General features: G+C 39.6%; 1 protein-coding gene and 1 long non-coding RNA gene across 5 annotated transcripts in view; one reads left to right on the top strand and one right to left on the bottom strand.

The window, feature by feature from the left end:
• Window positions 1-24605, bottom strand: part of NRP1 (neuropilin 1) — a 139208-nt gene that overhangs the window by 78206 nt on the left and 36397 nt on the right. For all 4 annotated transcript variants that reach the window (XM_040451020.1, XM_040451022.1, XM_040451023.1 and 1 more), the window contains exon 3: window positions 4226-4407. In XM_040451020.1, coding sequence (XP_040306954.1) covers window positions 4226-4407 — 182 coding nt within the window. The remainder of the gene's footprint in view (window positions 1-4225; window positions 4408-24605) is intronic.
• On the top strand, window positions 8079-23830 carry LOC121014626 (uncharacterized). Its single transcript, XR_005783314.1, has 3 exons — window positions 8079-8192; window positions 14685-14714; window positions 22301-23830. It is a non-coding gene; the product is annotated as an uncharacterized LOC121014626 (long non-coding RNA).

The following is a 24605-nucleotide window of genomic DNA, read 5'->3' as shown; positions in this document are numbered from 1 at the left end:
ATATAATATTGGAATCTCTTTCATTTTATTTTTAAGATGTAGGAGCAGTGACCCTGGAGACCTCCAGCTTCCTCCCTGGGGCAGTGCGGGGTGGGAGGGGGGGATGCTTTTTTAAGATCCTTATAAGGAAAAGCTGACAGTGGGGTTCAATTCAGGTACTAATATTTTCTCCTTCTTAAAAAGGTAAAATTATCCAGGTGAGATCAAGATTTAATAAGAGGAAAAAATGACAGGGATTAAAGGCATACTTTCAAAATCAAATAATTTCAATGCTTTCACTAAGGCTGGCCCAGGTTTGCTAAGGAGTGTGACAAAAACTGGAGAAATTCCATGGAGTAGTAGAAGAGAACTGGATTGAGCACCAGATCTGTGATCCAGTCCTACTTCTACCGCTAACCTGCTGTGTAAACTTGAGTGGCCTCCTAACCTTCCCAGTCTTCAGATTCTGTATATAACAAATGGGAGGTGGGCTTTAGGATTTGGGAAAAAAATCCCTTTAAACTTCAAGATTCTGTATTTTCCTACTTCCTCCAGTAAACATCAACATTTGTTTTAATATTTTTCCTGTTCACTGTTGCATAGGTTTGCCACAGATGAGCAAGCACTTCCCAAAAACGAGCAAGGCAGGAGTGGGTGAAGGAACTCTGTAGAGAGTACAGAAGCACTAAACAGGAGAGAGGGAGAGCAGCCCCGCGTGTCTAGGCATGAGTGAGCTGCTGCTGTGAGAGGTGACACATGGCATTGGCCGCCAGTGAACACTGTGCTTTTGATTTATTTGTAAGACTTGGAGGACCTTGTGTGTCTGTAAGAATGCCACGCTTCATTGTTAATGACAATAAGGGTACACAATAATAACAGCTAAGATAGTCTCCTTGGAATTATTATTAAAATCCAGACTCATAACCAAATAACATGTGAAGGGATCAGTCTTGCTCTCAATAAATGCCATGTCTTCCCCACATGGACACGCAAAGAAAATGTCTACATTTTCTTCCCTTGGATAACCCAGACCAAGGGAAGGACAGGGGAGGAGTGATAGGTAGTGATGCTTGGGTTTCCTGGAGAAATTGTTTTAGGTGAGTAGGAATAATTTTCAGGTTGATGGCCCAATCTTTCACCATCTAGGAAAAGACACATAGAAGGGGAAAGTGAGGGACCTGGGTAGAAAGTTAGGGTGTCCAGGGTGGCTCCAGGAAGCATGGGAAGAGGTGAGGACTGGCTTTGCTGACTGACCTTTGCAAAGGTGGCCTTTGAGAAATGCAGCCTTAGGGATGCAGAAATGGCCTAAAATTTCCTTAGAACTGTAATCTAGTGCCAGAAAACCTCAAGGCCAACAGGTGAAAGACTCATTTATTGGGCCAACTATAATTAGTATAATTTATGTGTTTTGAGGAAACTTGAAATTGCTGTACTCTGGAAGAAGTGGTATGTTTTCAAAAATAAAAAAAAAGGAGATTCATGGATTCTATAATATCATTAAATGGCTTTTGAGGAAAAAAAATATCCATGAACCTGTATATGTATGCATAAATGTATTCGCTAATGACTTTCTATGAAACACCTGTAAGGACTATAGTATATGCAGTGAGGGGGGGAAAGATGTTTTCTTTGCATTTTTCAGGTGGTACCAATCTGGTTGGGAAATAAAATATGCATATATGAACAAATTTGAAAATATTAAGAAGCATAATGGTTAGTGAAACATACTTGGATATATGTGTGTATACATAATATGCATTATGTGTATATTGTGTGTATGTGTGTGTGCACTTGCATGTGTAGAGGACAAGTTGGGTATATGCATAGGAAAAAAAAGTAGAAGAATTAAAAAAAGCTTCTTGAGAAGAAGAAAGAACAGAGCCAGATTTCCATGGAGGTTAATATAAACTGATAGAGAGCGAGGGCTCTGAAAGCTAATGGCACCAGCTTCATCCATAAGCATTGTTTACTGAACACATCTTTGGTGACAGGCACTGGCTACATGTTTCTCATGTTTTCATCTCAACTTATCTTCTCAATAAACCTGTGTTGGATACTATTATCCATTTACCAGATGAGGAATCCAAGTCTCTGAACATTCAGATTGATAGTCAGAGGCAGAATTAAACTTCACATTCAGGTCTGCTGGACATTACCCAGTGCACTATCCGAGGCAGGAAACCAGGGGTGGATCTGTGGGATTTGAAGCTGGAGAAGGTTGGGAGTACTTGATGTCAAGCCTTGAGCTTGACCCAATGGGACATTGAGGTTTAACCCAATAGGTGATGGACACCTGCCATAGGCATTTGGAGGACAGTGGCTTGATGACTGTTTGAGAAGCTGTGTGTAGCATGAGAAAACATAGGGAGAACCCAAATTGGGCCTATTCACTTAATGTAGTGAATGCAGAAAGGCAGCATGACTCTTGGAGGCTTTTGGATGTAAATTCAAAAGAACTAGAAGCCATATTGGATGTAGAGAGGCAAGAAGAGAAAGAAAAAATAAGGCTTCAAGTTTCAAAGGTGGTGTTGGAGATCAGGATAAGGAAATTACAGTACCTCTGAGGAAATGGAAGTATAGGGGGCTGAGTTCATTAGGAAGGAATATGAAGAATTCTCAATGACTTAGTTATAGATCTCTCTCTCTCTCTCTCTCTCTCTCTCCTCTTTCAACTATCTTCAGATCTTTGAGAAACACTGAAAATGAAAGGCTACTCCTAAATTCCTTTCTGACACCTTATTTTCTTTGATAGTGCCATATGCCGGTAAGTGAGCAAATGTAGATACGTGTGTGTGTGTGTGTGTCCATATACATACATGTACAATATGATTTCTACAACAGGTCAAACAGCTTTCAACACAAGAAAATATGTATATATGTAATCAGCTGTACATACTGAAGTCATATGTATACTATTATTTATTCAAATGTTTGCAGAATTGTTTCTATCTATCCATACTTGTATGGGGCAATGGCAGATTTCTTTGAAATTTTAAGAAATTGTACCAATGTTCCTAGAAACTCCTAATGACTCCTATTTGTTATTCTCAGTTGCCGCTGAGACTCTGTAATTGATGTAACTAGATTTTTTTCTATTAAAAAAAGCTCCTATTCTAGGACAGTACACTCAAATCTTAAGCTTCTCTGTCCCTGGATTGGAACTCCCACCCACCACATTACTGCCAACCTAAAACGGAAGGTTAAATTTAACACATTAAAGGAATCTACCAGCTGTTGTGAAAAACAGTGACATCTGGATAAAGATACATTGTTTATCAATTGACTGATATGTGCATTCAATTCTTCAAGGCTGGGAGACTAGGAATTGTTAGATTCTATCCATCTCAATATATACCATTTGAACAGAAGATTACTACTAAGTGATTATATCCTAGAGGGAGAAAGATCTTTATTTCCTAAGGGGAATGGCATTTAAAGCTTTACTGTTTTGTTTCCTCCAAGAGATTCTTTCTCCAACTATTCCTCTTCTTAACAGACATTAATAGAAAGACTCTTCTTCCTTCAGCAGCTTTAGAAATTCTAAGACCAGCAGACTGCTTTCCCTTTCCTGGGAAATACTAGTTTTGAATTTTGTAATGAAATAAAGGGAACAGGATGTATGTACATGGCTTTAAGATAAAGGAGACTCACACATTTTGAATGAAAGAAATAAAACTTCAAGAGAAGATCACACTTATTTTTGAAGAAAGATAAGAATAAATGCTCTTAGAGAGTTTTACAGAATATATACCCTATAAACACTGGTCAGCACATTAAAATGATGCAATTTTGAGTCCTGAAATACTTTAAAAATATTTTTTAAAGTTTATTTATTTATTAGAGAGAGAGAGAGCACGCACGCGCGCGCACACAAGTTGGGGAGGGGCAGAGAGAAGGAGAGACAGAATCTGAAGCAGGCTCCACGCCATCAGCGCAGAGCCTGATGTGCGGCTGAAACTCATGAACTATGAGATCATGACCTGAGCCGAAACCAAGAGTCGGACCCTCAACCGCCTGTGTCACCCAGGTGACCCACTTAAAAAAATCTTTAAACACGACTTCTTCCATACATTGGGTAATTTTCCTTTGTTTAAAGTATTTTCCAACAGTTTTGTAATGGGAATATGCAATTTTTTACAAGAAGATCAAAGCATTATGCCTTTGTCTTCTTTTCCCTTTGTCATTCATGGAATCAAACAATGGTAATGAACGTTTAGCCACACTTGTTCTGCAGGAAGTCACTCACCTCTCTTGAAAATTTCATAACGTATGGAAAATCCAGCACCATGTGTCTCATAGTCAGAGACAAATTTAATAAAAAGAAATGGCCCTGAAGACACTACAGGGGAAGGAGCAATCTTCCCACAGAACTTTCCCCATAAGCGTCCATTTTCATTGTCTCCATCGATGACCTCCACGTAGTCATACCTAACATAAATACAGGAGACAGCAGGTTAGTGAGAAATGCCCTTTTAATTTCAGTGATTTAGAAGGCAGCATTATCCAGCATAGTCTGTTAGGAAAACAGTGCTATCTGTATTCACCACTGTATTACATGGAGGGATAAAAATCTAGCAAAATGAAATAATCAAAATGGACTACATCATGTCTGTATACATCATCTGGCAACACAGAACTATTAAGAATAATGGTGTCCATTATACTTGCAGACAATGTCAGTTAAAGTAACCAATTAACAAGAAAAAGAAAAATCTCACGAGCACAATTCTCTATTATTAAATTGTGTTCCTTTGTCTGTGGTGGTGGGGTGTCAATACATAATGCTATGCATTCTTTTCAAACTGTGAAGTTCTTTTATGAATCCAAAATGTCTCCTTGGCTGGAGCTCTCCATGAAAAATACTTTGATTTCTGTGAGCGATCCTCTAAACATATGGCCACAGAATAATAAACAGATTCTTTACTATTTAACCCAATTCTACCAAACTCCAGACTTCTTAGGAAAAACTCTCTCAGTATCCACAGTGGTTAAAACACAGATCATCTTCTCCAAAGCTATACTTGAATTGCAGAACATAATCTCTCCAAAGAAAAAGGTTTATTTAAAAATGGAAAATTACTGTGTTTATACCCACCAGCCTGAATCTTTAAAGGAATATTGTTGCTTGAAAAGGAAATGTGACACACTCCAAGTCACAAAAGTGATGTGATTTAAAAAAAATCGGTCTTAATAATAATACACTAAGGAGACACATGGTAAAGGAAGTCACAATAAAATATTATTCTAAATATTGTACTGAGATAACACATATGCTTCTTTACCTCCAAGAGGTGGGGAGCCGTCTCCAACAAACTAGCATTCCCCCTCAAAAATAGGAAGAGTTTTGTTTGTTTGGTGTTATACTCTTAGTGCCTTTCCCTTTCCTCTGTTGTTATTTACCAAGTCACCTAGGATCCAGATAATCTGAGCTGTCTTCCATTTTTCTTCTAGAACTGACATGAAAACATTACAGTCCATTCATTTCAAACCTTTATTTTATTTCTGCGTTTGACTTGGTTCAAAAGTCCTGGGATATATTAATTTCAGGAATGGCTAGAATATGGCAGTAATATAAACTGTATCTGGCAATTTAAAAGAGATCAAAGTGGGGGAAATCTTCATGATGACCAATGTCATCTTTAACAATCTCTTTTCAAACTGTCCAGGACACATTACTTATGTTTACATAAAGTCTCACGAGGGAACTGCAAAGATGATATCACTAGTTAGAGTGGACAGCTTAAGGCTCTCTAAATTAAAAATGACATTACCTCATCAGTTAAAATTGTGTGCCAGCTTTGTGTATATCAAGAAGAAAATAAAGCTGACATTGATGGAACTAAGCATTAACATATGTGAATTATTGTATTAACTGCATTTCCTTTGCTGCATCTGATGTTTCCAGTAGTAATCATTGGCTGGCCCCTCTGCAAAACTATGGACATGCACAGAAGAATTGTTCATTTCTCAATACCTTGGGAGATGCTTTGCATGTTAAAAGAAGATGAAGCAGGAGGGGGAGAAGAAAAAGCGGAGGAGGAGGAGGAGGAGGAAGAGGAGGAAGAAAGCATTATGCTCAAAATCCTTACTGGCCTTTTACACTTAACTGGGGGCAGCTGGAAAGGACACCATCCCTGTATTCATTAAGCCTCCACATTGGCATTTGTGCAGTAATTCCTTTTATCTCTACTGCTTCATTGACTAGACAGGTCTGCATGTTTTGCCCCACGTTTGCTTATAATTTAACTGTGGTTTGAACTGTTGGCTATGTTTGGCCTGGTGATGGTGCAATATAGGCTTTTTACTTGAATCTTGACATGGTCTGAATACTAAGTGGCCAAATCTTAGTGCATTTTGCTTTCCAGGCACAAATAAGGGAGGTAGGTCAGGCTTTCCTAAGAACTGGGGGCACTTCTGTGAGGAGCCTTTCCTCCCAGGTAGGAGAGAGCTCAGCTAAGATAGTGCCAGTGAGTTGCAACAGAGAAAGAAGCTAGTATTTTAATTCACATATCTTCTAATAGTAAATACCAGGCTCTCCTCTTGGCAACAGTAAAAGCTATTTTTAACAGGAGGAGAGGGATTAGAATCTCTTCCCAGCAAGAGATAAGTCATTGCATCGTTAAGTGCCAATTTTAGGAAATTGAATTATTCGGGGATACAATAGTTACATTTATAAACTGGAAGGCTGCTATCATTTTAGCACTTCCCTTCAAAGCACCATCCAACAGGGCCCCAAAGAGTGTCACAAATAGCAGTTCATGTAAATATTCAGGAGGGTTTATGTGCACAAGTTGCAAAGGGTAGTACTGCCAAGGAAGTTAAGAAAGCAGCTTGCATCTCCCTCTGGAGTTGATACCAGTTCCACTCCATAAGTTTCTTGCTGGCAAACGTGGTGCCAGGAATGCAGCAGGCATGCCAGCAATCCCTCCCTAGAGACTAACTGTGTCACCACAGCAACGCACCCAGCCTGCATTGGCCTGAGGCCCGAGATACTGAGTTTGCAAATTTCGCTCCCCCAGGCGGCTGCACATTGCTCTGTTAGTGCTCCAGTGTGACAAACGCCGCACTTCTTGGAATGTCAAGATCCCTGGTCATGACGGCAGGGACCTACACAGGTGGAAGCCGGGCCACTTGCTTGACTCTCGTGCTGAACCCACACGTTGGAAAAAAGCCTGAGGAGAGCCGGGAACTGTGTCTCAGGAACTGGGCCCACGCATAGAAGCTAGAGGAGGGGTCAGCAAGCTGACATGCCCATCCGTTTGGAGCCCTGCTCCAGAACATGAATGCTCCAGGTGACAGGGAAGCTGCCTCTGAGTCCAAAGCGCACTGTCTTTCTGTGCAGGGGCCTGGAGGGTCCCAGCCAGGGAAACCCTTCCTCAAACCTCATCCTGTCCACTTATCACAGGAATGTAAACGTCATGTGAATTTTTTAAATATTTAAAGGACAACCAAGCTCTCCCCCTTTAGGCATCCTGCCACTTTTTTTCTTAACTCTCCTACCTTAATGCTTTCCCTTAAGGAGCCTGCATTTACTGGGAACTAACTCTTTTACAACTTAAAGACACTTTACCATGGTTCCTGGTTTAGGGTGTGGTACTATGGTGGCGCTTCTCAAGAGTGTCCCGGGCTTGGGAGAGCAAGCTGTTTTTTTGTTTTTTTTTTTTAAATGTTTATTTAGTTTTGAGAGAGCACAAGCAGGGGAGAGGCAGAGAGAGGGAGACAGAGGATCCAAAGTGGGCTCTGCATTGACAGCAATGAGCCTGATGTGGGACTCCAACTCACAAACCCAGATCATGACTTGACCTGAAGTCAGATGCTCCACTGACTGAGCCCCCCAGGCGCCCCAGGAGCACAAATTCCTTAAGCTAAAGGGTGTTTTGCCCCCACACTCCCCCTTCCCTCACCCTACCTGGGTATACGTGTGTGGTGAAACATTCTGAGTCCTAGTACTAATCACGAGTTAGGTTTCCCATAAGAATGATAAAAGAATAAAGATTTCCTTCTAAGAATTCTTGAAAGGATTACCCAGAGATTTTTTTTTTTTTTTCTTTTGGGAAGTTTGAATTACGGCTTTAGGAAAACTGCCAAGTAGGGGGAGAAGGGATGGGAAATGAGAAATGTACTCAGTCACTAAAGAGTGGTTTCAGAGGCTTTATAGGTACGCAGTGCTGAAGAGACGAATAGCACACTTTACTCAAGTCGGGTTTTCTCTGGTGAGTACAAATGACCCCTGACTCTCCATGGTGGAGCCTGCTAATGGGAAGAAAGCTAATCCTCTGCAGGGTGTTGTCTGCACGGGGGAGCTACTGTACCAGCCCCTCACAGCTTCTGGACATTCTCGTATGATTAGGAAGGGGGGTTATAGGTGGTGGCGTCTTTTTAATCTCCTTCCAAGAGGATCTGCCCCCACGTGCATGTGTACATTAATAATGGAGAAACCTGATACCTGACATCATAAACAAGAGTGAGAAATGATGTTGGCTAACATAATTTTCACCTGCAAAAATGTGTTTCTTTGGATCTTTGGTTTATTTTGCACAAGGCATTAATAGCTATTCCTACTGAACAACCTGTAAATGATTACTACACCGCTGTCCAAGAATTACCTTACATATTCCCCAGCAGAGAATGAGCTTTACTCTCAGAGCATTAGAGAAGGATTTGGAAATAAAAATACACAATGATGGAGCTAGAAGAAGCCAATTAGTCCGTATCTGTATCTGTGTTTCTGAGTGATTTTACATGATATTCACCCCTAAGTTCTGGCTTGCTTGCAATGTTCTAATCAAGATATATGAAGAGGCTTATAAGGTTCATAGCTTCTTATTGAGTAAAAACAATTTTTAGAAATCCATTCAAAGGAAATAATCTGGAATCATGTCAAATATTTATGCAAAAATATTTCCTGAAGTTTTATTTAGAATAATGGGGGAAAATGGAAATAAGGCAGGCAGGAAGGAAACAAGAAGGAATTTATATACATTCATATCATGGAATATTATTCAGCCACTAAAAACATATTCAACAAAGATTTTTTTATAACATAGGAAAAATGTTAATGATATCATTAGTGAAAAGTAAGAGCATAAAACCCTATATACAGTATATTCTCAATTCTTAATCATATGAAGAAAAAGAAATGGAAGGGAGTATGTAGAGCCATTAATAAGTGATTGTCTCCAGGTAGTGAGATTATGTTCCTCAGTCATTTCTGTATTTTTCAAAATTTTTACAATGGATAAGTGTTCTTTGTAATCAAATAAAAGTTATTTTGAAAAGCATTAACTCTCTGTATATAAAGTAGCAAATCAATATCCTGTTGCCTAGCTAATAATTTTTTATTTCTTGGTCAGAAAACACTATTTTTTATGAGGTTTTATTTGGAAATAAATCAAAGGCTTCATCTTTTTTAAAAATAACTGGATCAATGAAAGTCTGTGTGCTTTTTTTTTTTTTTTTAAGTATAAGAAAGTTAAAATGAATCAGATGTGATCTGATAGTGTCTGATACTGGCAATAATACTTGTCATTTGTATGGTAATTTCCACGTTACAAAGTGCTGTCAGATGTACTATCTAACATAGTCTTTCCCATGATCCCAGGAAGGCACCGAACAGGTGGTACCATCCCAGAGAGAGCACAGAGCTGGGGAAGCACTGGGTGGGAGACACAGATGAAGAAATTTGCATCCTTTCGACATTGCCTACTTTTGGGCAAATTTGATTCCTATTTTTGTTCTTGTTACTCTTTCTCATACGTATATTTTGAGAGGTGGAGGATGGGTATGACCTTATTATTTTAGAATTACTTATTAACAACTCATAATTCATTTTCAACTGGTCATTGTTGCTAGAAAACCACCACATTGACTAATATTTCATTGATTTTTTTCTTAACAGTGTGCTAGAGCTATATACACAGACATATCAGTGTGTATGGAGGTTTATGTGCATGTGTGCATGTGTGAAACAGACATAGACAGAGATAAGAGAGAGCCACTGGCCTCCAGGGAGTCACGTGGGTTGAAAGTTTCAGTGGAATTGGTGGTGGTCATTTAATGGGCCTCTTCCAGAGCTATTCTAGTCCTGGTCCTGGTCCTCCTGCTTGGGCTGGATGTTCAGGGACCACATGACGAGAACCCAAGCCCCGCCTGGGCAGTAGGGAAATAGAGATGAAACAGAGGAGGGTGCTAGAGTGTTATCGAATAGCAGCTCAAATTTTGGTTTCTCCCCACTGCTGGCACTGGGGTCTGAACACAGATTACTCCAGTAAGGATGGGGCAGGCACAGAGACTGGATTATGCAGGCCTATCCGCACTCCCCAGGATGGATAAGTGGGAAAGGCAGGCCCCTCTGACTGCCACCAGAGCTGGAGTCGGCCTGGGCCACTCCCCCAGGAAGGAGGTAGTAACACACCAAACTCAGGACAAGGAGAGGGCCTGAGCCTTGGGCATGGCCAGAGAGCCCTTGACATTTTCAGAGGGACAGAGAAACTGGGCTGTGCTGGCTGATTCTATGAAGTGCCAATTTCTAAGAAAGCCATTCTGAATCTGGCAAAAATTTTAAATTTATACTATAGACAGAAAATTGTTTTGTTTAATATTTTGTCATATTCCCCTTTAATGTTTGTTTCTAAGTTAATAAAGTAATTTTCCCTTATTAAAATAATGCTAAATATCTTTTCCTAATGATACATGTTTTTTCATATATAATATATATATATGTATATATATATATATATTTTTTTCTTCCTGTATGCACTCTGTGTATTATAAGTAGGATTGTAGGACATGAGTCTTTAAGCTAAGCCTCATTTTAACTTGTGCTGACACTTTCTAAAACTCAGTCTCCCTTATTTCTATTCTGGCAATCCTTCTGATATGCCCCAAGTCTAGTTATCCTTTTGATACACCCCTAACTTCTAGTCCATAGCCTGACTATAGCTATACTTATGATGTGGTTACGAATAGTTGCACTAAGTGATATGCTCTTGACAGTGTCCGGGCATGGGGGAGCATTATTTCAGTTGAGGAGCTACCCAACATAGTGGTGACCCCATTCACTTATAAGGAGAGTGGCATTTTATCAACATTGCCATTTCTCTACCCTGGAGTTCCTCAGTACAGAGCTCAAGGTCCAGAGGGCAGGGATGACAACCCTGGCCGGCTGGCTGCGCCCATGCCACAGAGCTGGGAAGTAGGTGGTGCTAAAGAGAACAGGTAGCTTTGCTTAGTGGCTGCTGGATGTACCCCAGCCAAACCATGCCTCCTGTAACTGACTTTACAGATTGTGAACGGGAGGCCAACCCCCTACCTCTCTTAGAACAAAAACTGTTGCAAACGCTTTTGTCTTGTCATTGTCCTCCTCAAAGGCTTGCAAGATTTTAATCTTGCACTTGTCCACAGGCTTCCAGATAATTCTCCTGCAGGAAATCCCAACACAATACAGTCTCCCTAGCATCTTTTCCAGAAGGTGGTTCTGCTGATTCAGTATAGTAAGGGTTTCTTTATGTAGGTAGTCAGATAACTTGTTCTCAATAATCAGAGTATAGTAAAACTCATAAAGCTAATCTCACACATTAAAATTTTCATCTTTAAGCTTTTGTGATGCCTCAGGGTCATTATAATGAATATCCATAATTTTATTGCAGCTATCGAAAACTGATGATTAATAGACTAGATAGTAACATAATAATATGTATGAGAGTTAACAGTCCCAGGAAATGAGGCATTACAAAAGTAAAGAAAGAAAGTGTTAAAGAAAAAAGTTTCACTGGAGTAAAATTAAGAGATATTAAATGGTTCTCCCTGGAGCCATGCAAAGGGATGGCAGTTGATTACGAGGGATGCCGTGGCTGGTCAGGACTAGCATAGGAGAAGACATGAGATAATAAATGTCCAGCAGGTTATAGACAGATCCCTGCTGCTTCATAACAAATCACCGTGAAGAGAGGGGCCGAAGACAACACATATTTATTAGGTCACATAGTTCAGCAGTCTGGCATGGCGTGGCTGGGGCTCTCTGCTCGGGGCAACCTAAGACCAAAATCAAGGTGTCAGCAGGGTTGCATTCTCAACTTGAGCTTGGTGTCCTTGTCAAAGCCCACACCACCAGGGCAGAATTCAATTTCTTGTAGCTGCCGGACTGCAATCCCCACTCTCTTGCTGGCTGTCAGGTGGGGGCTGCTCTCAGATCCTACAGACCACCTGCACCTGTCATCATGTGGCCCTCTCCAGCTTCAAAGCCAACAAACAGCAGAAAATCTGCCTTACTCATGCCTCATGGTCTTCAGGAAAAGCTCAGTCCCTTCTAAGGGCTCATTTGATTAGGTCAGGCTCATTCAGGATCATCTCCCTTTCTTGAGGTCTGCTGGTTTAGCCACTTAATTAAATCAGCAAAATCCCTTTGTAGCAGCACCTGGATTAATGGCTGATTGAATAACTGGGAGAAGGTGTGTGCATCCCAGGGGCCAAAGATCCTGGGGGCCCTTCTTAGAATTCTGCCTACCACACAGACCAAGCTCTGGTAGGACATACGGGGCTTGGAAGCTACAGTAGAAACCAAAGCCAACAGGGATCATCCACTTGCATCACCTGGTAGAGCAGAGATTAGTAGATACAGGGTCAGACTAAGGATGGGATTAGGAAATTGGAGCAATCATGGAAGCAATTTTAATGTTCTCATGTCATGTTGGCTGCTGGTTTGGGATCCCTGAGCCCGCAGGCATTGCTTGCAGGGAAAAAGGAAAGCAGGGTTCTGGAGTGAGCCAGACTCTCCTGTTTGAAGCAAAAACAGAACTTCCAAGATTGCCCAACACATATGTCTGGAGAGAAAAGTGATAATAGCTTAATTTAAAAATAAATGCATAAAAGAATTCAAGACATGTGGTATAAAATAATGGTCAAAATACATAATTTTAATAGAAAATGTTTGGAGTTAAAATTTCTCATTTCTGAGGAATCTCACTTCGTAATTAAGATTTATTGGAATGGAAGATAAAAAAGAGTCCTTCACATGGGAAAATATTTCTATGATTTAACTCAGATTATGAAATTCAATGATGCATTTTAAATGGAAGAGAAGGAACACCTCCCTTAAAACAACTATCCTCCAGAAGTGATGGAGTCTTTCAGTGTCAAACTTGCAAAGTTCAGTATTTATAGAAAAATTCACATGCCTTTAATTACAATAAACTCAGTTCCCAAGTAAAACTGTGCCATCTGGAAGATATTAACATCATTTACAACTTGTTCGCCTCCCTATTTCATAGAAAATTTTTACTTCTTGCCAACTTTCCACTGTTCTCAGGGAAAAAAAAAAAAGGAATTACTTGTATGGATTGTCTCAAGATGGGTTTATATAGCAAGTCAAGCCATCAGGAAGTGACAGAGGGGTTTTTTTGGACACATTTACTTCCTTCTTATTTATTTTAAATCCTTGTATCTTTAAGGTTTTTTTTTGTTGTTTTTTTTTTTTCTAAAAAGATATTCTCTTCTCTCTGCTCCTCTCCTCTTGGCCCTCCAAAGGGAATAATTTTGAGTTTTTTAAGTTAATTGAGCTTCTTATAACGTGGCCCAGTGGAGAGATCTGGGGCAGGAAGAACAGGGTTCTGGTCTGGGCTCTGAACTTCAGGAACCACTCAGGCACCTTTGGTCTGTCAAGATGTGTCACTATATTTGACCTCCCACAAAGTGTCACAGGGGTCAGTGAGGCAAGGAAGTGCCACCTGCCTGACCATCAGGCAGTCAATTTAGCCAAATTGGGACAACTGTGATCCAAGTCCTTACACTGTGCCACTGACTAGCTGAGTGCCTTGGGCAGGTATTAACCAAACTCTGTGAGCCTCTGTTGCTCACCTGTACAATGGACAACTCATATGAGGATTAACCTACAGGACGATAGGGAGGGTTAAATTAGGTAATGAATGTAATGACCTTTGCCAGGCTTGATGTCCCTTCCCAAGTGAGGTTGGAATGCATAAGAAGGAAAGAGATGAATGTATCAAAAAGTAAATGGGGGCTTTGTTTTCCAAAAGGTATGTCACCAAGCTCAAAACAGACTGTGTAGTTCAGGTAGTGCAGGAAATCTAACTACTGTTATCTCCCAGGGGGATCCATCAGTCACATGACTAAGTCTCAGAATATGACCATAATAACCTGTTATTCTGAAAAATACGACTTTCGATGGCAGTAGGTCTTGCCCCAGTACTACCACCGAAAGTCAATCAATGAAAGCCATTGTCAATAATGGAATTAAAGAAATCAATTTATAGATAACCACAATATGTGTTTTTAAATCACTAAGTCTGTTAAGTGTTTCCACTGATGTACCCAACTGATTTAATGATGTGCAGTTGGATTAGTACTCTTAGCATGCAATGCTGAATTTTCTCCAAAAGCCCCCATAATTGGTACAATGGAAGCACCCCGGGTACAACTTCCAGTTATAGAAAGGCAGTGACTCTGGCTTATAGTGTCACAAAATCATAATCCTCAAGTTTCCTTTTTCATTGTTTGGAAAAAGAAATAAAGCAATAATTCTGCTTTAGACTATAGGACCTGAGGTGCTAATTTCAAGAATTTTAAAAATATCCTCCTGATTAATTAGTAATTATTCAGTGGGGATCTAGGTAGTTTGCAAATCAGAGCTGCAGGAACTAAAGTTGGCAAATACTCATTTTTTTAAGTTTTTTTTTTTTTCTTTGCAGGTTAATTACAGTAGAACGCTATGGTGTCAGGTAGGTGAGATTACTCATTCTGGAATGGGGAAGTCCCTTACCCTGAAATGGCTACCCATCTTTTCTGAAAAAAAAGTGAAAAGAAAAAAAAATGCCAAAGAAAAATGTGTCTAGTGACACAGATTAGTTTTCCTTTTAGTGACACGACCAGTGAAAGCAACATTGAGTTGAATTTTAGTATGGACAGGGAGCACTGACCCTAGTTGGAACTCTACAATTCTGTTCAGTAGGTCCTAGAGTTTACCTAAGATACAAACCACTAAGCTAGCCATAACCAAGAAATATGAATCTTTTAGGTATAGGCCTAATGCATTTATTTAAAAAAATTATATTTTAATGTTTGTTTTTGAGAGAGAGAGCGAAAGACAGCACAAGCAGGGGAGGGGCAGAGAGATAGAGAGAGAGGGACAGAGGATCCAGAGTGGACTCTGTGCTGACAGCAGAGAGACTGAGATGGGGTTCGAACCCATGAACTGTGAGGTCATGACCTGAGTCAAAATTGGACGCCCAACCGACTGAGCCACCCAGGCACCGTGGGCCCTAATGCATTTATAATACTAGAATGAAATACACTTGAGAAGAATTGATCATGGTCAAAGGGAGATTTGCCTTTTCTTTAACCCCTAATGTTTACTGAAAGCAGTGTACTGTTGAATTGCCGTAGGCCATCTTTAGAGTTCGGTGCATCCATGCTTACGGTATTTGTTCTTTTCCGTTTTTTGGTTTTCATTATTTAAGATTCTATTAACTTGAAAAACAGGTGTATCAGCTGCACATGACTGGGTCACTAGTAGTTTTACTAACCTAGCATATATTCTGAACCCCCAAGTTGATTAGTAATACAGAGAATAATTTATGTAATGAGAAATATATCTATGGACATAAAATACTTCAAATGTCAACTAGGGTTTCTTCTATATTACAACATGCAAAGCAGTTAAAAAATATATTCAGGGAATCATTGGTTACTGGCCTAAACATTAGTTTATATGATTTTTTCTTATCACTGATTTGCATTATAGACTCAGTAATTAATTGGTATAGAGCAAGACTCGAACTATCTCTGTGTTAGGAGCAAGCTCATGGAGAGAAGAAAGGATTTTAATGATCTAGGTGGCCTCATGATTTATGCAGACCTTAAAGACTAACTGCGTGTTTAGAAGAAAAGAAAGCAGTGGCCATAAACATTGCCAGTAGCCTAAAAGCAGAAGCACCATGTAAGTTTAACCATATGAACACAGAGGGGGTCAGTTTGCCAAAATGGGTCTGTGGTGGAAGCATGGATTTGACTCAACCGGGAGATCAGACAACCTCTGTCCTACCATCTAAACTCCTCCCCAACCCCAAGGTGTCTTTAATGGCAAGCTTCACAGAAAGGAAAAGGGAATATGGTCAAATTTGCTGAAACAAAAGGGAGCATAAAGGGAGCATTTCCAAATACACTCTTCTCTTTATCACAACATAAGCTAGAGAAAGGCATAAAAAATTTCCTCTTGATGATAGTAAAGACTCAGCTGTAAAAACAAGACAGGTAGGCAAAGGAGATAGAAGGTTGTGCTTTATCTTCCCTTACTTTGACTAATTATTCCATAAGGAAAGGTGACTTTTTGCATTAAAAACCAGAATACATGAAACATTGAACATTTCACTATATTTAAACAGCTTACTTTTTTTGAACGCTTTTAACGTAGAGGGCTACAGTTTATTGCACTTTATAAATAAAAGTTCGTTAAGAGAATTGATAGTGTAAAGTCACACGGAGAGATAGCAAGGTAGTTTTTCAGCATTTTAGTTCTTGAATTATTTGGAGGCAAATAAGTGCTCACTTACAAATGTACAATAAAACAGGCCCTTTGAGAATCCTTCAGGGGAAACTTACTTAAAATAGTGCAGGTCTTTGAGATTATCACATTACATTAAAAATATCCCATATTTCAGATATTTCATTAATTGTGATTGCTTTTTTTCTCTAGTAATGGCCAATTACCTATATAATATTGTTGTTGTTTTCATCAATATCCAATCTGTTTTGTTTGCCTTTATTATTATAATTTTTTAATGGAAGCAGAAACAGTGGAGAATTGGTCCTAAAATGTGTTCCCCAGAATACTCATGAAATGTTTCACGGAAAAAATAGTTTTTTTCCCAAATCATCCGGGAATGCTACATGTTGTAATGTTCCTTTTGTGAATATTCACAATTTATGTCAGTATATTAAAGGCTCTGAGAAGTCCCACAGGTCCGAAACCTTGATTTAACTTGGTTTAACCCAACATGTGCCAATCTATTGATTGTAAGCGTCTTTTATTACATAATACCTGTGGAACTGTTGTTCATCAGAAAGTATTTTCAAAGTGTTATTTTGGAAAGTCACTGACTTTGAACTAGCCACAGGTCAAAAATAATAAAAAATTCAGGAAGGGAATCAATTTTGTAAGTGATGACATAAATTTGCAAAGACAGAGATAAATTTGGCAACATAATTCCTTCCTCTTTTCTGCCTTAAATGTTAGGAATTTAATTTTAATCAGTGCTTGGAAAACTGTTTTAGCAACTGTTTCTAGCTAAACAAGTACAATGCTGATCCCTAAGACTGATCCCTATACTTGGTAAAACAGGCTTGACCACGCCTGACAGATGCACTTGGCTAGATTACTCTAGTTTGCATCTCTGAGAGCAGGAATTGGGAATGTCCTGATTTTTACTATGTAGTTCATGTTGTGGTGAGCACCATGAAGAAAACTAGCAAATTTTACAGTGGGAAGAGATCTGAGGGATAGGAGACCAATACTGCATTGTATAGGGGTGCCTGGCGGGCTCAGGTGGTTGAGCATCCGACTCCTGATTTTGGCTCAGGTCATGATTCCAGGGTCATGAGATCAAATCCCCTGTCTGGTTCTGTGCTGAGCATGGAGCTTGCTTAAGATTCTCTCTCTCTCTCCCTCTGCTCCTCTCCCCCACTCATGCACTCTCTCCCTCTCTCTCTAAAATAAAAAAATTAAAAAAAAAATTAAATTTTATAGATGAGAAAACTGAAGCCAAAAAACACTTAAGGGGAGTGGAGCAATATTTCAAACCAGTTACCAGAAGAACCAGAACATTCTACTGTATTTTGATGAACGACAAACCATTACATCCCATTTGTGAGGAGATGATGAAAGGGTCTTGATGGTCATCAGGGTTTACTTCCAATTTGAGATTCCTACCAAGGGACTGCTCAGCCTTGCTCCAAAACCTATAGGAAGAGGAGATGGACTGAGTCCAGACAAGGAGTTCATTCCATCTTTGTCATCCTGATGATTATTGTGTGTTCCTTGTTTTGCCTTGGATCTGCTCCCTCAATAAATGCTTCTTCAGTATTTAATGTAGCTTCCACCCATTATCCTAAGACCACATTCAATTCCTCCTCCACAGGACAGCTCTTCAGGTATCTGTGGATAAGCATTACAACCCTAAAGTCTCTAACTTTTTTGGTATTATAAGAATAGAAAAAAATTAAAGAACACATATATGAGACTGACACTTTTGAAAACAGGCAAAAGCACAGATATGTAAGGAACCACTTCTCAAATTGCTCAAAGGTTGTTGAGACAAGCTTATTTTAGCAAGTATAAGGACAGTGAGCACTATGGAAGGTGCGTATATATTTCGAACACTGTAATGTTGTGGGCACTTGGAGTAGTGTTGGTGCCACAAAAGGCAGGGTGGGTGGCTAGACTTCTATTCTCCTCTCTTCCATACCCCACCATGCCTTCCTTCTCCCTCCATTCCCATACTCTCCAGCCTCCACATTTCCTATTGATTTGGGGCTAGGCAATCTTGATGCAGGGTCTTGCCATGGGAATGACAAATTGTCTCTGTGGAGCAGGGACCCAGGAAATGGAGAGAGGTTCAGGGCAGAGGAAGGGCTGCTCTAGATCTCCCCATGGATGGAGCCAGAGGGCGAAAGAAATGCCCAGATGACAATTTTTTTTTTTTAAATTTTTTTTTCAACGTTTATTTTTATTTTTGGGACAGAGAGAGACAGAGCATGAACAGGGGAGGGGCAGAGAGAGAGGGAGACACAGAATCGGAAACAGGCTCCAGGCTCCGAGCCGTCAGCCCAGAACCTGACGCGGGGCTCGAACTCACGGACCGCGAGATCGTGACCTGGCTGAAGTCGGACGCTCAACCGACTGCGCCACCCAGGCGCCCCCCAGATGACAATTTAATACAAAAATTTTCCACATTCACATTGAGGGTTGGCTTTCTGATGCCAGAGAAAGAATTTATTTTGCTGATTTTTCTTTTACAAACTAGGCACACCAGCCAAGAACTCCCAATGCTGGACTGAGAATGTTCCTATTTTTGTAACTGTTAAATTTATATGCTGAATTTTCTCTTACTCCCTTCCTCCTCACACGCACTACTATGTAATTTCATGCCAACCGATAGTCCCTTTAACATTTGTGTGTGTGTGTGTGTGTGTGTGTGTGAGTGTAATATAGCAAGATTGTTGCTATACTGTAGAAATGTCATTGATTCAGGATACTTTTCCTAATGACAGGTTGTAATAATTCTCCTTGCCAGACATAGGCGAAATACCCATTTTCACTAATTAAGCACACACATAGCCTTAATCATTTTTTTAAACCTTAAAATAGGCTTTTGTAAGTTTAGAATCAAATGGCTTTTATATCAGTTTTTTACTACTGAATTCCTCCTTAATTATTCACTGATGAACATACACTCCAGAAACACAGGTTAATAGTTCAAATACTATCAAAGCAGAAGGAATGTTGGGTTTAGCAGTCATTAAAAATAATAACTTCAACTTGATGTTTTTCTAATTTTTCTTCTTTAAAATCCAATGTCTTCAAAAATACTTGCCCCTTAATGTGTGACAGACATGTTAAACACGGGCTGTGTAAATGTTTGAACAGTAATAATATTGATCTGTTCAATGGAAACGTTCTGTACAAATGGCAGACCATTAGCAAAAGCTTTGATTTTTACTCCCATTATGCTTTGCAATTAAGGAGGAAAGTATTCTTAGCATGTGTGACACATATATGTGTATATATAATTTTTGGTGAGAAAAGCAATAATAGCTTATATTTATGCAACACTCTTTTTCTGCAAAGCTGAGAAAGCTTTTACACTTGGCATTGTTTTACAGGCTTGAAAGGAAAGAGTGAATACTTGGTGTCCTGTGACATGTGAAGGTGTCTTTACTGCAGCTATGTCCACATCATGACCAGAGTAGCTGGTCGATTTCGTTAAACCATTGGTGTCACAGGCGATTCTTTACTGAACTTACTAATGAATAAGCTGAATTGACTCCTGAATTGCTCACCTAGAGTCGCACAGAAGTGCCTGGAATAGAGTCAAGGGTATGAGTGGCAGTGTAGACAGAGCCAACTCCTCATCCTTGGCTCTCCACCTCACTGTCAGGGACCAAAAAGCAAACCAATAGCATGGATGCTAGACGGAAAGTCCAAGAAATAGAAGTCGTGCCGGTTGAAGATGATGTGAAGATATCTCTCTACCAACGTGTTTCCCACTGCCTCTCAAGCACGCTCTGCTCGTTCAGTACTTCCGAGCTGGCTCAAGGTAGAGTGTCAGCCAGGCTCTTCTGGGGCTGCAAACAACATGACGCATCTCTCCCTTGTTCTCCCCTGGACTTTTGAAAAACAGTGTTTAAATGTAGATAGAAGAAATGTTGATAATGGCCTTAAAAAAAGGCCTACTAGAGAAATGGCAGGGTAAAAAGGAAATTAGAAACGATGACTTGAAGGCAAATGCATGTCGTCTGAAGACACAAACCCAAAGAGTCTTCCCCTGGCTACTCCTGTGGGTCTCTGCTCCCAGCCTCTCTGCCCAGTCACCACCCCTGGGATAGTACTACTCTTCCAAAGACCAGAGACAACTTCTCTGACACCCCTCACCTAAGAATAACTGCACAGAATTGTTCTGGCATCTCTTTTCCTGGAAGTTTCTCTTTTCTTATTTTTGCCAAACCAAATTCCATTCTTTCAAAGCCCAACTCAAGGTTCATCTGTTCTGTGAAGCTTTCCTCATAGTCAGTCATCTGTAGATGTTTCCTCCACTTGAATTTATGGAGCCCTTTGTTAGCCAGTATGGACCAGGTAATTATATTTGCCCAGTGTTGCCCTGCAATTGGTTTTTAGGTGTTGCCATGCCCTAGTTTTTTCCCTGATAAGATTTCTGGTAGGTAGAAAATATGTCTCTCTATTTATCTCGGGCTTTTATGAGAATCAGAAACAAAACTGCCTCCCTGGAAAAAAGCTCATGCTTATGGAGAAAATGAATAAACAAGAAAAATCGCAACAAACATCACATAACTCAGGTAGTCCAACTCTTTGGTATTGATATTGTAACAACATTTCAGCTGCATTGTCTAATTTGCTTACTAAAGGTTCTGGAAGAAAACATATTATGCTCTAAGAAATTTTTTCTACAAATGATATCAGTCACTGTGGGGAAAACTCAAGACCCTGGGTGGTTCTACGTTTGTTCCAATTACATTAAACCTTATTAAAATAGCCATCATGACAACAACACCTCTGCAGAGGAGTATGCCAAATACTTAGGGGCATAGTCTCATCTACCGTTCTGGGATTTGGGTACCTAACTCCTATTAGTGATAATAGGTATTACGTCTATAAATCCCCAGTCGCTCTGTCAATCCTGTTTCCACAGGTGGAATGATGATTCTAATGAGGTCCATGTCTTCAAGATTCTATTTAGAAAAATATACTGTTTAGACCTCAACTTTTCTGTGATCTCTGGTAGTGTTACTGATAAGGGCAGCATTTATGCATTTCAAATTATATGTTGTAATTCATTGTCTTTTAAAGAAATTTGCTCCACATAAAGTCTCAATCCAACTGACATTAGTTGTGTGCTTGAAACACATTCAAATGGTAAAATTTGCCTAATGAAGCTGTTAATTATTTTCTTTCCGTTATGTTCCCTCTCTGCATTATCACTCTCCTCTACTTCCTTCAATTAGGGGACAAACATCAAAAGGTTTCAGAGACTTTATCACTAATCTGAGTGCACTACACACAATCCATTCTCTTTTCTTTAGTGTGTGAACAAAAGAATTCACTACCATTTGTACCTAAGGTCAGTATCTGTGGAAGCCAACATTTTAGACTATTTTTTTCCATCACTTGAATTCCAAATTCTTATCCTCAAATGCTTTTCACCTGCTTTAAATCCGGAGCCTAAGGAGAATAGCACGGCCTGTTCTAATAATCTTTGTCTGTAATAAGGCTTAGAGATGTAAATTATAGGTTTGTTCTTTTATTTCTCCTTTTCAGTACCTAAGTAGCATTAAATGGAATATAAGTCCAGCAGGCACATTGCAAGTGAAAATGTATATGATGGTTATGTGGGATGTCTGTAGTTACAATAGATCCATGTAAGCATGAGTATAAATACAAAAGATTACAATCTTATCTAAGGAAGTTTCACTTATAAAACAAAAAGATTCCAAATCTGTGCTGGTTTACACAAAATGTTGTCATTTGGAGTCGATTTTGTGTGCCTCTGTTACCAAGAGGTTTTCTTATCCATAGGAGCCACCGAGGCAGTCGTAGATGACTGACCCCACTTAATCCAAACCACAGGACTGACAAATGATTAATTCCGGTCGTCAGATGATTAGCCCTATTCATGGGGTCACAACCTTGCCTGCCACTAACTTGCACCTAAACTCCTCAGGAAAGGTAAGGAGACTTGAAGGAGCCATTTTTTAAGGCCAATTCAGTGCAACTGCAACAGACCCTGTATTCTGTGCATGCCTTCTCTGAGGAGTCCGATTTCCAGTTTTAGTTAAATTAGTTTCATATCAGTCAATACTTGTTTAAAAACATGTCATAAGTCTCTGTGGCTTGTGCATGCTTCAATTACTTCTGATTATTACATCAAGATTCGCAAACAAGATACCAGAGTCACTCTTATTTACTGCAAAATGCTATTGAAACAAACTGAAATTCAATTTCAGAACAGATTGCAGTAACCCATCAAAACAGAGCAAGTGGAGAGGAAGTTGGGCCTGGAGGTGTGCTGGGCCATTGTTAAATGCAGGACAGCATCTCACCTAATAATTTAAACATGGTCTTGTGGCCTGACATTTTTAATGCTTTCTTGATCTCTTTCTTCTGGCTCTTGTGTGTTCTTTGCCACTGTGGGGTGCAGTGAGTTGCAGGTTATGGATTAAATATCAAGCCCTCCTCTGCCAATAGCACTTTTAGGAGGGGAAAAATGATTGGGTACTTTTATAAATAGTCACGCCATAGGTGTCCACAGAAAGCAGTGTTTATGCAGGGCTTTTAAAAGCTGCCTGCCTTTTAGACACAAACCAATCCATAAAAATGCCAAGTTCAAATTTTCAGCTATTATCTGGGCAATACATCTCAGGCACCTTGGTAGGCTGATTGGACATTTTTGTCGGCGCACATTAAGATCCCAGCCTTAACTAATGCAATCTGGTTCTAAAAATTAATTTAACTTACACAAATGCCCTGATAGGCAGCCCATGGTTCTCATTTATTTAGCAATTCATTGCATTTGGAATAAACTAGAGGGTTAAGAATTCTACGCTTGAGGCAGCTCTGACTCTGAAGAACAGAAACATACACAGATTTCTCCCATCATTTGTTGCTTCAGGGCAAGAGAAAAGAAAGCCACTGTAATTTGGAGACAAGACTTTTCCAGACAACTACGAACAACAGCAACCATAGCGCGCCACTAAACAGAGCTGTGTTGTGGAGACTTGGAGAGCAGTAAGACATCTGTGGGGTACATAGAGTAGATGCAAATAGAATCTTCAAAAGAGTGTCGGCATGAATTCTAGAGAAAACTGAGTGCTTGCAAACTCACTTATAATAAACATTTAAAACATGGGTCAAAAAGTGTTTCCTGGAATTAGAGAGTCAATTAAATGGAGACAAAATTTAGAAGATACGTATATATCTATATATCTTGTCTCTCTCTCTCTGTCTCTCTCTCTCTCTCCCTCTCTCTCTCTCTCTCTACACACACACACACACACACACACACACACACACACACACACATATCTATCTTATATATATAGTCACACATCTGCCATATATAGTCATATATATATTGCCATATATTACATAAAGAGAGAGAGTGAAGGAGGGAGAGAGGTTTTTATATATCTATTTTCAAGTTGAAATGTCCTTGACAATTGTCTGTTTGAGCTCCTTATTTTTAAATATGGAAACTGAGACAGAGAAGTGGAGTAGCCAAGATCAGAGTGAGTTTTAACATCCTGATACCCTAGCTACTATTTTTCCACAGACTTCCTAAACATGTTTTTCACTTGCATGGTTTAAGAACATGAACTTTCTCTACAAATTTACTTTTGCCCTGATTTTTCTTGAATAACAGGATTCTACAGTTGTTGGCTCCCTTGTTTCTCTAGCATATATGTGAGCAGCAAGCAAAGTGATTTTTAAAATCCCCACTTGAAAAAAATAAATGTTTTCAAGCATTCTGATGGGCTCAGTTAATCTTTAGCTACAAATATGGGAGGAGAGGAAATTAAGTTTTCTATGCATGTACCATTGTGCTGACTTTGACCCTGAACCTTAATGGGCAGAGAAAGGCATCTGAGCATTTTCATGGGAATCAACAATGAAGGGCTTGAGTTCATTTGTACAACCTAATCCAGTTCAGGCAGATGAGCAGATTTGTGTCTGTCCTACGTTTAAAACCCATTGAAGAAAGAAATTCCACAGCTTCCCTAGTAACTTATTCCTGCATTCTGTAACCTCTACTTTGAAGAAAATTTTTGAAGACAGTTCCAACCTGTTTTGTTTCAGTTTCAGAACATTTCTTCTTTTTTCCAAT

The sequence above is a fragment of the Herpailurus yagouaroundi genome, unplaced genomic scaffold, assembly GCF_014898765.1.
Source record: "Herpailurus yagouaroundi ecotype Mexico unplaced genomic scaffold, PumYag 203, whole genome shotgun sequence".
In the NCBI taxonomy this organism is placed as follows: Eukaryota; Metazoa; Chordata; class Mammalia; order Carnivora; family Felidae; genus Herpailurus; species Herpailurus yagouaroundi.
Note: the sequence above shows the minus strand (reverse complement) of the source record. Positions and strands in the feature narration are given on the sequence as shown.